This window comes from Coregonus lavaretus (assembly GCF_964263955.1).
Source record: "Coregonus lavaretus genome assembly, chromosome: 24".
Taxonomy (NCBI): Eukaryota; Metazoa; Chordata; class Actinopteri; order Salmoniformes; family Salmonidae; genus Coregonus; species Coregonus lavaretus.
The window spans coordinates 19,035,566-19,051,974 of NC_140011.1; the positions used below are offsets into that span (position 1 = coordinate 19,035,566).

Consider the following 16,409-nt stretch of genomic DNA (forward strand, 5'->3'; position numbering starts at 1 on the left):
GGCGAGCGAGTAAACTGCCTCTTCCATCAATCCTATTAGCCAATCTTCAATCATTTGAAAATAAATTAGATGACCTAAGATTACGGTTATCCTACGAACGGGACATTAAAAACTGTAATATCTTATGTTTCACCAAGTCATGGCTGAACGACGACATGGATAACATACAGCTAGCGGGCTATACGCTACATCGGCAGGATAGAACGGCTGACACCGGTAAGACAAGTGGTGGCAGTCTGTGTATATTTGTAAACAACAGCTGGTGCATAAAATCAAATACTAAGGAAGTCTCAAGGTTTTGCTCGCCTGAGGTAGAGTATCTTATGATAAGCTGTAGACCACACTATTTACCAAGAGACAACACGGGGGCCCCTCAGGGGTGCGTGCTCAGTCCCCACCTGTACTCCATGTTCACCCATGACTGCATGGCCAGGCACGACTCCAACACCATCATTAAGTTAGCCGACGACACAACAGTGGTAGGCCTGATCACCGACAACGATGAGACAGCCTATAGGGAGGAGGTCAGAGACCTGGCCGTGTGGTGCTAGGATAACAACCTCTCCCTCAACGTGACCAAGACAAAGGAGATGATTGTGGACTACAGGGAAAAAAAGAGGACTGAGCACGCCCCCATTCTCATCGACGGGGCTGTAGTGGAACAGGTTGAGAGCTTCAAGTTCCTTGGTGTCCACATCACCAACAAACTATCATGGTCCAAACACACCAAGACAGTCTTGAAGAGGGCACGACAAAGCCTATTCCCCCTCAGGAGACTGAAAAGATTTGGCATGGGTCCTCAGATCCTCAAAAAGTTATACAGCTGCACCATCGAGAGCATCCTGACTGGTTGCATCACCGCCTGGTATGGCAACTGCTCGGCCTCCGACCGCAAGGCACTACAGAGGGTAGTGCGTACGGCCCAGTACATCACTGGGGCCAAGCTTCCTGCCATCCATGACCTCTATACCAGGCGGTGTCAGAGGAAGGCCCTAAAAATTGTCAAAGACTCCAGCCACCCTAGTCATAGACTGTTCTCTCTGCTACCGCACGGCAAGCGGTACCGGAGCGCCAAGTCTAGGTCCAAAAGGCTTCTCAACAGCTTCTACCCCCAAGCCATAAGACTCCTGAACAGCTAATCATGGCTAACCGGACTATTTGCACTGCCCCCCACCCCCACCCCATCTTTTTACACTGCTGCTACTGTTAATTATTTATTCATTTTTTATAAAAAAATTAATGCATTGTTGGTTAAGGGCTGTAAGTAAGCATTTCACTGTAATGTCTACACCTGTTGTATTCGGCGCATGTAGCAAATACAATTTGATTTGATTTGAGATGAAGGGGAGGAGACAAGTTAAAGAAGGATTTTTAAGCCTTGAGACAATTGAGACATGGATTATGTATGTGTGCCATTCAGAGGGTAAATGGGTAAGACAAAATATTTAAGTGCCTTTTAATTGGGTGGTAGTAGGTGCCAAGTGCACCGGATTGTGTCAAGAACTGCAACGCTGCTGGGTTTTTCATGCTCAACAGTTTCCTGTGTGTATCAAGAATGGTCCTCTCCACCCAAAGGACATCCAGCCAACTTGACACAAATGTGGAAAGCATTGGTCAGCTTGGGCCAGCATCCCTGTGGAACGCTTTCGACACCTTGTAGAATCCATGCCCCGACGAATTGAGGCTGTTCTGAAGGCAAAAGGGGTGGGGGGAGGGGGGCAACTCAATATAAGGAAGGTGTTCCTAATGTTTTGTACACTCAGTTTATAAGCATGTATACATTAACACACACACACTCACCGGTGGGGAGGCCAAATGTGAGGTGGAAGAGCTGCTACAGGAGCTGGCTGAAGCAGAGCTGGGAAAGCATGTCATGGTCACAGCAGGAGCTGTATCAAAGAAAAATATCAATATAAATTCTCAAAATAATAAACCAATTCATTAATTTCTCAGACTTTCCTCTTCATATGATAGATTGGTTTGGATGTTTCAATTAGGGATGAGTAGATGGATGTTACTCACTCTTCTTCATGGACGAACTCGTCTCCAGGAAGGGGTGATGGAAGAACTCCTCTACAATGAAAAGAGAAAAAGATTGAAAGTGAGGAACTTGCTACCCTATCAATTTTAAATATCTCTTAAATAATGAGCACTGGTATGACCACTGTGAGTGTGGCCCCACTGACCAAAGTCCATGCGGTCGTTGTGGTTGCGCTGCAGAAGACCTAGCAGCAGGTGCCTCAGGTGACAGGAGGTCTCTCTGGGGATGCTGGGAGGGGAGACACACAAGTCACCATGAATGCATGATGGTACTTTACACTTAATTCCTGTTGTAACAATTGATCGGGGGCCTGTTTTGCATTTCCCCATAAATGGTTTATGTTAGGATTGTGGTAGCTGATCCTAAATCAAATGTTAAAAGCAGTGCGTGAGAGTATGATAATCATAAGTCGTTTGTAACATATCCTGTGGTCAAATCCGGTCTATCACAGCATTAGTTCATTAACACGGTAGCACCATTCAAGACACATAATCTCATGTGAAAGGAATCTGTACTCTCTATCTCTAAAAACACACACAACAACTACTAGAGCTGATCAACACTAACTTGGGGCTGAGGTTCTTGTTTTTCTCATAAAACAGCCGGAGGTCCTGGGGACTGCTAGCCTGTGGGTAGCACACACAGACACATACACAGAAACAGAACAAATCAACCGTGCAAACTTGAGTGTTTGCATGCACACAAATTAGTTTCAAAGGGAATGTAAAGATCTGAAGAGGAAACACAGTCAGCTGAACCTGTCTGGACAGTTTGGGTAACTTGATTTCCTAAGAGCCTTAGGAAAGGATGGATAAATAGTCTTGTTGTTTTAACTCTAGCTAGTCTACAGATTGCCATCTCTCACATTATGTGGAGAGAAAAGCCGGTCTGTTCGGCTAAGTCTAAGAGAAAACCAAAGCTGATTGCTGCCATGCCAGTCTTAAATATTGCATGGCAAGTCAAAAACAAACTGTGGAAATGACTTTCTATCTCTCTCCCTCTCTCGCTGAATGACCCCTTTCTGTATTGAGTGGATTCATTTTAACTATTCAAACAACCTCCCTTTGATTAACCCTTTGAGTTGGGTATATCTGGGTATGATTGAGTCCTATATCATGGGGACTATGCTACTCACCTGAAACGGTGCTTTCCCAGTCAGACATTGGAATAAAATGGTTCCAATGCTCCACAGGTCAGCCTTGGCATCATAGTTCTGAGACATGATGACTTCAGGTGCCTGGTAGATACGGGGAAACATTTCAGAGTTGCACACATGACACATGTCAGACATGGTACCTGACCATAGGCAGTTTGAGGGTGTGTAAGGAACTAGAGATGCTCACCATGTACATAGGGGACCCACACAGAGTGGCAGCCAACATGTTGTTCTGAAGGTACCGGGCAAACCCAAAGTCAGCTGGAGAGAGGGATAGAAGAAGGACAGCGGGGGGGGGGGGGTAAAAAAGAAGATGAGTTAGCAATGTACAAGTGGAGACTACAGCTGTGTACTCAGATACTCAGCAAAACCTTGCTGCGATCACAAAATGTTTGCAATGAGCGGGAAAAGTAATACCTGCAGGGAACGACTGAAGAGGTTACTGTGGAGAGAGGACTCAATTGATATTCCACTGAGCCACCAAGAGGACCAGTGACTGGAAGTTTTGTCAGAGATTTTTGAAACCTGCCATCTTACTCTTAATTGACATGCACTCTAACACCTTTAAATTATACTAGTAACGGTCTGTCATCCTACTTCAGAATATCACATAGCCACAGGGAAAAGCAAATCACCAGTGGTAGTTAAAAAGGCTAACATTCAAGATCAATGGGCAATGAGAAATATCCACACAAAAACAAATGTCATCATCACTACTAACTAACTACAGTGTTGCACTGTTAACAGCCTTTCAAAGTGAGCGATCCACACACACACACACACACACACACAACTGTTTAAAGATGCACTATGCAGAAATCGCTCCGCCATTTCCTGGTTGCTAAAATTCAAATAGTTTGCCTAACTTCAGTTTGTGAAAAAACAAGCAAGTATAGTGTAGAGAATCAATGCACCATCTAAACCGCTGTGAAATATATTTTCCATTACCAATAATATTGTATTTTCAGCTATTTGAAACTGGTGTACAAAACCGAAAGTAAAAGAGGCAAAAAATACACTTTCAAATGGGAAGCATAGAAATAGTGCACATAGAACATATCTACCACTTCTTAGACTTGGTTTCAATGAGAAAGACTGATATATAACTCACATTCATATGTGAATTTTGTAGGGTCGCCCAAAAAGTTCCATATTGCAGCTTTAAATGGGCTTGAGAGGGATTCATATGAGTGAGTTTTAAACACATACAGAACACTGCTCTTTAGTCTTCAGCCCTGCACTAATTCATTCTTCACACAATGGTGATTATCAGCTATTACATGGGTATCAATTAATTCTGTGGAAAGATGGAACTCTTGTCGCTATAATTTATATAACGCATTACAGTGCATGTGCATGCACCCACAGTGTATTCGGAAAGTATTCTGACCCCTTGACTTTTTCCACATTTTGTTACGTTACAGCCTTATTCTGAAATTGATTAAATTGTTTTTTTTCTCCTCATCCATCTACACACAATGCTCCATAATGACAAAGTAAAAACAGGTTTTTAGAAATATTTGCAAATGTATTAAAAATAAAAAACTGAAATATCACATTTACATAAGTATTCAGACCCTTTACTCAATACTTTGTTGAAGTACCTTTGGCAGTGATTACGGCCTTGAGTCTTCTTGGGTATGATGCTACAAGCTTGGCACACATGTATTTGGGGAGTTTCTCACATTCTTCTTTGCAGATCCTCTCAATCTCTGTCAGGTTGGATGGGGAGCGTCGCTGCACAGCTATTTTCAGATCTCTCCAGAGATGTTCGATTGGGTTCAAGTCCGGGCTCTGGCTGGGCCACTCAAGGACATTCAGAGACTTGTCCCGAAGCCACTCCTGCATTATCTTAGCTGTGTGCTTAGGGTCGTTGTTTTGTTGGAAGGTGAACCTTTGTAGGGAGTAGCTTCGGGACAAGTCTCTGAATGTCCTTGAGTGGCCCAGCCAGAGAAGAATGGGAGAAACTCCCCAAATACAGTGAGGGAAAAAAGTATTTGATCCCCTGCTGATTTTGTACGTTTGCCCACTGACAAAGAAATTATAATTTTAATGGTAGGTTTATTTGAACAGTGAGAGACAGAATAACAACAACAAAATCCAGAAATACGCATGTCAAAAATGTTATAAATTGATTTGCATTTTAATGAGGGAAATAAGTATTTGACCCCTCTGCAAAACATGACTTGTTGGCAACCACAGAGGTCAGACTTTTCTTGTAGTTGGCCACCAGGTTTGCACACATCTCACGAGGGATTTTTTCCCACTCATCTTCTCCAAGTCATTAAGGTTTCGAGGCTGACGTTTGGCAACTCGAACCTTCAGCTCCCTCCACAGATTTTCTATGGGATTAAGGTCTGGAGACTGGCTAGGCCACTCCAGGACCTTAATGTGCTTCTTCTTGAGCCACTCCTTTGTTGCCTTGGCCGTGTGTTTTGGGTCATTGTCATGCTGGAATACCCATCCACGGCCCATTTTCAATGCCCCGGCTGAGGGAAGGAGGTTCTCACCCAAGATTTGACGGTACATGGCCCCGTCCATCGTCCCTTTGATGCGGTGAAGTTGTCCTGTCCCCTTAGCAGAAAAACACCCCAAAGCATAATGTTTCCACCTCCATGTTTGACGGTGGGGATGGTGTTCTTGGGGTCATAGACATCATTCCTCCTCCTCCAAACACGGCGAGTTGAGTTGATGCCAAAGAGCTCCATTTTGGTCTCATCTGACCACAACACTTTCACCCAGTTCTCCTCTGAATCATTCAGATGTTCATTGGCAAACTTCAGACGGGCATGTATATGTGCTTTCTTGAGCAGGATATCAGTCCTTCACGGTGTGGTGTGTTACCAATTGTTTTCTTGGTGACTATGGTCCCAGCTGCCTTGAGATCATTGACAAGATCCTCCCGTGTAGTTCTGGGCTGATTCCTCACCGTTCTCATGATCATTGCAACTCCACGAGGTGAGATCTTGCATGGAACCCCAGGCTGAGGGAGATTGACAGTTATTTTGTGTTTCTTCCATTTGCGAATAAATCGCACCAACTGTTGTCACCTTCTCACCAAGCTGCTTGGCGATGGTCTTGTAGCCCATTCCAGCCTTGTGTAGGTCTACAATCTTGTCCCTGACATCCTTGGAGAGCTCTTTGTTCTTGGCCATGGTGTTCTCCCGAGTGGCGCAGTGGTCTAAGGCACTGCATTGCAGTGCTAGCTGTGCCACCAGAGATCCTGGTTCGAATCCAGGCTCTGTCGTAGCCGGCCGTGACCGGGAGACCCATGTGGCGGCGCGCAATTGGCTCAGCGTCGTCCAGGGTAGGGGAGGGAATGGCCGGCAGGGAGGTAGCTCAGTTGATAGAGCATGGCGTTTGCAACGCCAGGGTTGTGGGTTCGATTCCCACAGGGGGTAGGGAAAAAAATTTCAATAATGTAAGTCGCTCTGGATAAGAGCGTCTGCTAAATGACTAAAATGTAAATGTAATGTAAATGTGGAGAGTTTGGAATCTGATTGATTGTTTGCTTCTGTGGACAGGTGTCTTTTATACAGGTAACAAACTGAGATTAAGAGCACTCCCTTTAAGAGTGTGCTCCTAATCTCAGCTCGTTACCTGTATAAAAGACACCTGGGAGCCAGAAATCTTTCTGATTGAGAGGGGGTCAAATACTTATTTCCCTCATTAAAATGCAAATCAATTTATAACATGTTTGACATGCGTTTTTCTGGATTTTTTTGTTTGTTATTCTGTCTCTCACTGTTCAAATAATCCTACCATTAAAATTATAGACTGATCATTTCTTTGTCAGTGGGCAAACGTACAAGATCAGCAGGGGATCAAATACCTTATTTATGTACAGTGAGGGAAAAAAGTATTTATGTTTTTTTTTTTTTTATACATTTGCAAGAAATTCTAAAAACCAGTTTTTACTTTGTCATTATGGGGTATTGTGTGTAGATTAATGAGATGTAAAAAACAAAATAATCAATTTTTGAATAAGGCTGTAACGTAACAAAATGTGGAACAAGTCTAGGGGTCTGAATACTTTCCGAATGCACTGCACACACACACACACACACACCTATCTTGATGCAGGTGTTGGTGGAGTGGGACTTGCGTCCTGCGGGGTAGGAGAGCAGGATGTTCTGGGGTTTGAGGTCTCTGTGGATGATATCCTTGGCCTGCAGCACCCTCATGGCTCCGGCTATCTGCTGCAGAAACACCCGGATGGTGTCCTCGCTCAGGGTGCCCTTGGCTAGGGGAGAAACAGGGGTGGAGGGGTGGGACAGGACAGCCGATAAGGGAAAATAAAATCTGTATTTAAGTATCAAAACGATGTAAATTACTTTCTTTTTGGTGTCATTTGACCCCCCCCCCCCCATCCTAACAGAAACATCAGACTTGTTCCTGTTCCCCGGCAGCCTATGAAAACACAGCTTCCCTGAAGCCTGGAACTGTAGTCTAAATAAACAAGCGGCCCAACTTTCTGTGCTAAATTCAGGGCCTGGTTGGTTCAGCCCACACCCTCATTATCCACCGTTACATCACCCTGGCTTTCATCTTCATTTTGCTAACATACCCTTATTCTGATAGTTTGCCTCAATGCACTAGGTGACTTTCAATTTACCCAGCCTTTTACCACACAAGCCAGCTTCAGTCATGGTGCGCTCTGAAACCTTCCCCCATTGAGTTTGCCACACTATGTGCTACAGTGGCCCAAATGAAGGAAAGCAGAGCAAGCAATTCTAATGAGGGTCGTTCTTGAATTGCGGTGGCATTTGCATCCCTTGCATTTGCAACCATGAAAAACACTTTAAAATGACGAATAGTAACACATCATACATCATTTTGTTCATAATGAACTGTTTATCAATGATAAAACATAATGCAAGTCCTTTATACTGCAAAATGTTATGTTTATGCATTGTTTAAAGTACTTAGGATAAGCAAATTGGCTTGTTCCTGTAGTGATGTGTAGAGTTGTAGTGATATGTTTTGTGCATTTAAGCATGAACCACAGTGGGAGGCCGTTCCTTCTCTTGTTAAAACAAAAGTGGTACCTGCTGCGTGTCGACCCGGTAGTAACGACAAACCTGCAGATTCTGCAATGCTCGTCAGTGGCCGACAACTTGACTTTGCGCCAATCAGAGATCACGAACCCCCCACATGGGGGAACAAACAGGAGTGACAACAAAAAGGAAAAGAAAGAGGGCATTTTCTCCATAAATGTCATGAGCAAGTCCCACTTCATATGCAATGTAGGCTATGGGATGGTAGCTAGCTAAGCGTACAGACGCAATGCACAAAACACTAAATACTTTCTCCAAGCTGTAGCTAGTATTGCGACAATTTCAACGCAACACGCAACCATTTCCACGATTTTACTGAGTTAAAGTTCATATAAGGAAATCAGTCAATTGAAATAAATTAATTAGGCCCTAATCTATGGATTTCACATGACTGGGCAGGTGCGCAGCCATGGGCGGGTCTGGGAGGGCATAGGCCCAACCACTTCGGAGCCAGGCCCACCCACTGGGGAGCCAGGCCCAGCGAATCAGAATTAATTTTTCCCAACATAAGGGATTTATTACAGACAGAAATACTCCCCAGTTTCATCAGCTGTCCGGGTGGCTGGTCTCAGACGATCCCGTAGGTGAAGAAGCCGGATGTGGAGGTCCTGAGATGGCGTGGTTACACGTGGTCTGCGGTTGTGAGGCCGGTTAGACGTACTACCAAAACTACTTAAAACTACATTGGAGGCGGCTTATGGTAGAGAAATTAACATAAAATTATCTGGCAACAGCTCTGGTGGACATTCCTGCAGTCAGCATGCCAATTGTACGCTCCCTCAAAACTTGAGACAGCTGTGGCATTGTGTTGTGTGACAAAACTGCACATTTTAGAGTGGCCTTGTATTGTCCCCAGTACAAGGTGCACCTGTGTAATGATCATGCTGTTTAATCAGCTTCTTGATATGTCACACCTATCAGGTGGATGGATAATCTTGGCAAAGTAGAAATGCTCAGTAACAGGGATGTAAAAAAAAGTGTGCACAAAATTTGAGAGAAATTATATTTTTGTGCGTATGGAATATTTTAGGGATCTTTTATTTCAGCTCATGAAACATGGGATCAACACTTTACATGTTGCGTTTATATATTTTTCAGTATAAATCACAATGGATTAGTTTCCAACTGAGTTAGAGCACTGTCCTTAGCTAGCTAGCTATCTAGTAGAGTATGTTGTGCTAGCTAGTGAATATGCTAACATTAGCTAGCTAGCTAAACATTTGGTAATGGGCTAGCACTGGCAGTATGGAATTATGGAGTGAATTAAATTGTCTCTTCGTCATTTTGCCATGTAGTTATCTAGCAGTGGCCATCTGGCTAGTCTTAACAAGGGCTTTCTACAAAATAGCAACAATAGTGCAGCTAGCTAGCCAACATTGGAATCTAGACCATAAACTAAGCAACACATATGGACATGCATTGCCAAACAACGTTACTGCCACTTTCTGGTTTGGAGTATTTTAACAAAGCTTTGTGGCTAACGAGGTCAAGGTCTTTGTTGTATGAACACAAAAGAGATTGACTGCTGACACTCTGTTCAGAGGTGCTAATTATCCTTGGCTGGCGAATGGTAGACAATCCTATGTGTGTCCCCTGCTTTATTATTTTGAATGCTAGAAAGTGAAAGAAAGTATTTCATATATTGTATAGATCAATAAAAACAAAAGCTATTCAAATACCTATTTATTTTACTAGTATAATGTGTCATTGGTGTTACCGCCTTGAAAATCACTCATTACAAAGATATACAAGGACCTTGAGGATTCTCTCCAGTGGCAAACTGTTATTGGGGGAGGGATCTACACTGTTTGTATTGTTTGGCAATACAAACAGTGTAGCTACTCACTCCGCAAGGCAATTAAACTGGCAAAACATCAGTATAGAGACAAAGTGGAGTCGCAATTCAACGGCTCAGACACGAGACGTATGTGGCAGGGTATACAGACAATCACGGACTACAAAAGGAAAACCAGCCACCGACGTGTCGCTTCGAGACAAGCTAAACACCTTCTTCGCCTGCTTTGAGGATAACACAGTGCCACCGACGAGGCCCACTACCAAGGACTGTGGCATCTCCTTCTCCATGGCCGACGTGATTAAGACATTTAAGCATGTTAACCCCCACAAGGCTGCCGGCCCAGACGGCATCCCTAGCCGTGTCCTCAGAGCATGCGCAGACCAGCTGGCTGGTGTGTTTACGGATATCTTAAATCTCTCCCTTTCCCAGTCTGCTGTTCCCACATGCTTCAAGATGGCCACCATTGTTCCTGTACCCAAGAAAGCAAAGGTAACTGAACTAAATGACTATCGCCCCGTAGCACTCACCTCTGTCATCATGAAGTGCTTTGAGAGACTAGTCAAGGATCATATCACATCTACCTTACCTGTCACCCTAGACCCACTTCAATTTGCTTACCGCCCCAATAGATCCACAGACGATGCAATCGACATCACACTGCCCTATCCCATCTGGACAAGAGGAATACCTATGTAAGAATGCTGTTCATTGACGATAGCTCAGCATTCAACACCATAGTACCCTCCAAGCTCATCATTAAGCTCGAGGCCCTGGGTCTGAACCCCGCCCTGTGCAACTGGGTCCTGGACTTCCTGAGAGTAGGAAACAACATCTCCACTTCGCTGATCCTCAACACTGGGGCCCCACAAGGGTGCGTTCTCAGCCCCCTCCTGTACTCCCTGTTCACCCATGACTGCGTGGCCAAGCACGCCTCCAACTCAATCATCAAGTTTGCAGACGACACAACAGTAGTAGCCTTGATTACCAACAATGACGAGACCGCCTACAGGGAGGAGGTGAGGGCTCTGGGAGTGTGGTGCCAGGAAAATAAACTCTCAGTCAACGTCAACAAAACAAAGGAGATGATCGTGGACTTCAGGAAACAGCAGAGGGTGCACCCCCCTATCCACATCGACAGGACCGCAGTGGAGAAGGTGGAAAGCTTCAAGTTCCTTGGTGTCCACATCACTGCCAAACTGAAATGGTCCACCCACGCATATAGTGTGGTGAAGAAGGCGCAACAGAGCCTCTTCAACCTCAGGAGGCTGAAGAAATTTGGCTTGGCACCTAAAACCCTCACAAACTTTTACAGATGCACAATTGAGAGCATCATGTCGGGCTGTATCACCGCTTGGTACGGCAACTGCACTGCCCGCAACCGCAGGGCTCTCCAGAGGGTGGTGCGGTCTGCTGAACGCATTACCGGGGGCAAACTACCCGCCCTCCAAGACACATACAGCACCCGATGTCACAGGAAGGCCAAAAAGATCATCAAGGACATCAACCACCCGAGCCACTGCTTGTTCACTCCGCTATCATCCAGAAGGCGAGGTCAGTACAGGTGCATCAAAGCTGGGACCGAGAGAATGAAAAACAGCTTCTATCTCAAGGCCATCAGACTGTTAAATAGCCATCACTAGCACATTAGAGGCTGCTGCTGCCTATTGAAATCACTGGCCATTTTAATAATGTTTACATATCTTGCACTACTCATCTCATATGTATATACTGTATTCTATTCTATAATATTCTACTGCATCTTAGTCCATGCCACTCTGTCATTGCTTGTCCATATATGTATATATTCTTAAATTCCATTACTTACTAGATTTGTGTGTATTGGGTATATGTTGTGAAATTGTTAGATATTACTTGTTAGATATTACTGCACTGTCGGAGCTAGAAGCACAAGCATTTCGCTACACCCGCAATAACATCTGCTAAACACGTGTATGTGATAAATAAAATTAGATTTGATTTTTATACTAAAAAAAATTATTAGCTAATCACACCCTTTTAGTATCTCATACATTGTAGGATTCCATTGATAATTTGGTGTGTCTAAATCCAAAGTGACACTTGGTGTTACTCAATTTAAATGAAGGGAAATAACATTGTGGGCAAAATGATTAATCATATCACTTTAGTAAATTATTTTTAAAGGATTAATGACCTTTGAACATTTGAAGCCTCCATTTCAGAAAATTCTCACTTACCTACAACTTCTCATTGGTGTTACTACTCCTACTGGCAGCACAATGTTATCATAATGGTCAAAATAATTTAAAGTCATTAAGCTACCATACTACCGTAGTTGATTTAGAATGGGAAGATGACAGTTCATTTTTTCCAAAATGCCCAAATGCCACCTTAATTCAAGAACGATCTGAGAGCTTCGCTGGCCTTTTGACAGATGAAACAGTCCACTTACAGTGCAGATAGTCCGCCAGGTCCCCACCATTGCAGTACTAGAGAGAGAGGGAGATAAAAGAGAACGACATTAGGAGACATTTGGAAAGTATTCAGACCCCTTCCCCTTTTCCACATTTTGTTACGTTACAGCCTTATTCTAAAATTGATTAAAAAATAAATAAATCCTCATCAATCTACACATAATAACAAAGCAAAAACAGGTTTTTAGAAATGTTTGCAAATACATTACAAATAAAAAACAGAAATACCTTATTTACATAAGTATTCAGACCCTTTGCTATTCCACAAAATGTGGAAAAAGTCAAGGGGTCTGAATACTTTTCCGAATGCACTGTATACAATCAGTAGAGAGCAATACACACTGAGGTTGAATAATTGAAGAAACACAAGTGTAAAACACCACCCTCAATCAGATAGGGATTGATACATAATACTCCTCACTAAAGTGTGTGTGTGTGTGTGTGAGGGGTGGCGCGTAACTGACTGACGCTGATGGTTTAGCATTAATATGAATGAAGCCTGCTCATTGGGTGGGGTAAGTTTGGACAACAGGAGGTCCTTTGACTCCTTTGTGCACCCCTGAAAGGTATCATTTCCCTCTGTAAAGTCCCCTTTACAGACCTACTCATGTCTCCTTTTCACCTCATTTAACACTGATTTACAGAAGTCACATCTCAATAAGTGGTCCAGGTATGACATGACAGTGGGGGGTGGGACATTCCTCTTTTGTCGTCAATTGCTCCTCTATTGTTCCAGCAAGCTAGGGGGAGGCCAATGATATCACATCTGACCATCAGACCAACTCCTTGAATGCGGTTGTACACACACTTAAACATTTATTTCAAAACATATTTTTAAGTGTGTGTACATTATTTACACTTGGGATATCAATTTTCAACAGGATATTTGTTTTTAAACAATCACTGAAGAACACAGGTAAGTGGGGTTCAGCAGGAAACAAGTCCCTTTTAACTTGTTAAACTACTATTATTATCTATGCATAGTCACTTTAACTCTACCTACATGTACATATTACCTCGACTAACCTGTGCCCCCGCACATTGACTCTGTACCGGTACCCCCTGTATATAGCCTCGCTACTGTTATTTTACTGCTGCTCTTTAATTATTTGTATTTTTTACTTATCTATTTTTTACTTAACACTTATTTTTCTTAAAACTGCATTGTTGGTTAAGGGCTTGTAAGTAAGCATTTCACTGTAAGGTCTACACCTGTTGTATTCGGCGCATGTGACAAATAACATTTGATTTGATTTGAAAACCGGAGAAAATAAAACAAGTGCTTTCTGGTCACTATTCTGCATATGTGCCTTTGCGCGCCAATGCTGATGACTGGTCATTTGTCAACAGTCAAGACGCACAACATTTTGGATCTGAAGCACATTACCTCCCGAGTGGCGCAGTGGTCTAAGGCACTGCATCGCAGTGCTAGCTGTGCCACTAGAGATCCTGGTTCGAATCCAGGCTCTGTCGTAGCCGGCCGCGACCGGGAGACCCATGGGGCGGCGCACAATTGGCCTAGCGTCGTCCAGGGTAGGGGAGGGAATGGCCGGCAGGGATGTAGCTCAGTTGGTAGAGCATGGTGTTTGCAACGCCAGGGTTGTGGGTTTGAAAAATTCAAAAAATAATGTATGCACTAACTGTAAGTCGCTCTGGATAAGCGCGTCTGCTAAATGACTAAAATGTAAAATGTAAATATTATACGTTTTTGAGAAAATAATTTGGTGCAATACCATAGGCCTATGTTAGTGACCAAATTGAATAGGCAAAGATATAAATATAAAATAAAAATGGTATATGTAGCCTATTAAAATATATATTAAAAATATGTATTTTTCCCATTCAGCGTCACACTCGCGACCCCCCCCCCCACAAAAAAAAAACAACTTCTTGCAACCGGCAGTTTGAGAACCACTGAGTTAGAGCAGGAGTGTGTGTGTTGAACCTGAAACCAAAACAAGGGCTAAAGACAGAAATGACAACAGAAGCTTACCTCCATGACCAGGTACACAGAACTTGCCGTTTCCTAGAGAGAGACAAACAAACACAAGTCAGAGCTGTGGCAGAAGACAAAAGAAAGAGAAAAACACCAATACCGGTGTCTGGGGTTTTAGCATGTCAACACTAACACACTAACAATAGAAACGTTGTTACTGTGTGTTATGGAGCAGGAGGTGTTGAAGGCACATACATACTTGCGCTTGGTGACATAACTAGATGGTTACTGTTTCACTGAAGTACGAAAGGTAAATTAAAAGAGATGACTACTGTGAACAGGGACACTTGTAGAGAAGGATATTTTCAGTCAGAAGTTGATGTTAGTCAAATAAAAGTCTACCTCACTGAAACTTATGTTCCATCTTATTTGACAAAATCCACTATAATGACTACTGACCTTTCAAGTGGTTTGAGCTCAACCCAGAGGTAAAGAATTAATGACACGTTGCTACTCGCTAGCCTAATTCTCTGGGTCATCCATGCTGAGTTAACAGGGTTAAGGTATGGGCCATGTCTGCTCGGAGGTCACAGAGGCTAATGCAGAACAGGGGTGGTCGAGAGGTCACAAAACCTCCCCCTGTTGTGACAGCTAAAGTGTGAACTAGGCCAAAGCTAAAGGAATTGTCTGAGTCTTCACACTCATTCAGCTAAATGTAAAGAGGATCAATATCAGGGTTCTCTACTACTGCTGCCGCTGCTGCCTTCAGCACAAGAACCACAACAATAGAACTGAGCTCATCGTACAACATATTGAGAGCAAGGATTAGGCCACAGAGCCATATCAAGAGCAAACAACATGGGGGGTGCATGACAAACAAACAGCAAGTTGGCATGTCAGGCTGAGTGTGCATTACAACTAATTGGATTTTGTGTGTGGGGGGGGGGGGGGGGGGGGGCTCGACTTGGCTGACAAAGGCAATATATTGGACCACCAGGGAGGTTCACTGTTAAAGAGAGGGTACAAGTCTGTTGTCTGAAACCACAACAAATGTTCTTCGAGAGAGAGCACAAACAAACAATTAGAGTCATACGCCCGAGTCACGCCGTATTATGCCAACCTCAGTAGCTTGGCTGCTTTTTGCCACTGAAAACATTACTGAGCTCAGATGGGCATTACTGAGCCTAATTTTTACCAACAGCATGTCAGCCATGGCACAGGCCTTACAAAAACAAGACAGTGCAGCCCACTAGAAAAATCCATCACATAGCAACAGATGACTCTGCTCTTTCTCCCTCTCTAGGTCTCTTTCAACAGCCAATCTGAGTAATGGCTCATCCCAGAGTTAACTACTGCTGAGTCAGCGCTTCTGAAGTTGTCTTTTTGGCCATGTTGGAGATTGCAGCAGCAAGCCAGCCACCTGGTTTCCATTGTGCTTTGCCAGACAGGCAGGGCCAGACATACTTGTTTACCCGAGGTGGTTTTGGCTTACTGACCTGGTAACATCTCCCGTTTATGACAACCAGCCTATAACAGAGCACCAACAGTGTCAGCTGTGTAAAATCATGCAGCGCTCCTCCCCAATGCTACGTGCCCAGAGAAGTGTAGGCCTACATGCCAGCCTGGGAGGTGATAAGACTGCCCTGCTCTAAAATCCTGCAGGGGCTGAGATACACAAGATAATAGGGCATATTAACACTTTAGTGATTGATAGAGCTCACCAGATGGAGTGTAGAGTAGGACAATACACTACCCCTCCAATTGGACCCTTTCCAACTAGGTCTCAAACTGTTTGCCAACAAAGTAGGCCTCATGACTTTGGTTAGCTTCCCGTTACACAACCACTGTTACCCTAGCCTAGTTCGTACCCTTGCAAGAGTTTGAGTACTCAAAGTTAACAGTGTTAGGGCTGTCCCTGACCAAGTAGTCTATTCTTTCGACCAATCGATTGGTTGAAATTTTAAAACG

The 16,409-nt window shown here is 43.7% G+C and overlaps 1 protein-coding gene across 2 annotated transcripts in view; it reads right to left on the bottom strand.

Moving 5' to 3' along the window:
* Positions 1-16,409, bottom strand: part of LOC311100126 (serine/threonine-protein kinase ULK1-like) — a 62,837-nt gene that overhangs the window by 19,113 nt on the left and 27,315 nt on the right. For both annotated transcript variants that reach the window (XM_084140898.1, XM_084140897.1), the window contains exons 4-12: positions 14,499-14,531; positions 12,484-12,520; positions 7,267-7,440; positions 3,385-3,458; positions 3,177-3,278; positions 2,609-2,667; positions 2,187-2,269; positions 2,023-2,073; positions 1,801-1,889 (exon numbers count right to left, since the gene is read on the bottom strand). In XM_084140898.1, coding sequence (XP_083997024.1) covers positions 1,801-1,889; positions 2,023-2,073; positions 2,187-2,269; positions 2,609-2,667; positions 3,177-3,278; positions 3,385-3,458; positions 7,267-7,440; positions 12,484-12,520; positions 14,499-14,531 — 702 coding nt within the window. The remainder of the gene's footprint in view (positions 1-1,800; positions 1,890-2,022; positions 2,074-2,186; positions 2,270-2,608; positions 2,668-3,176; positions 3,279-3,384; positions 3,459-7,266; positions 7,441-12,483; positions 12,521-14,498; positions 14,532-16,409) is intronic.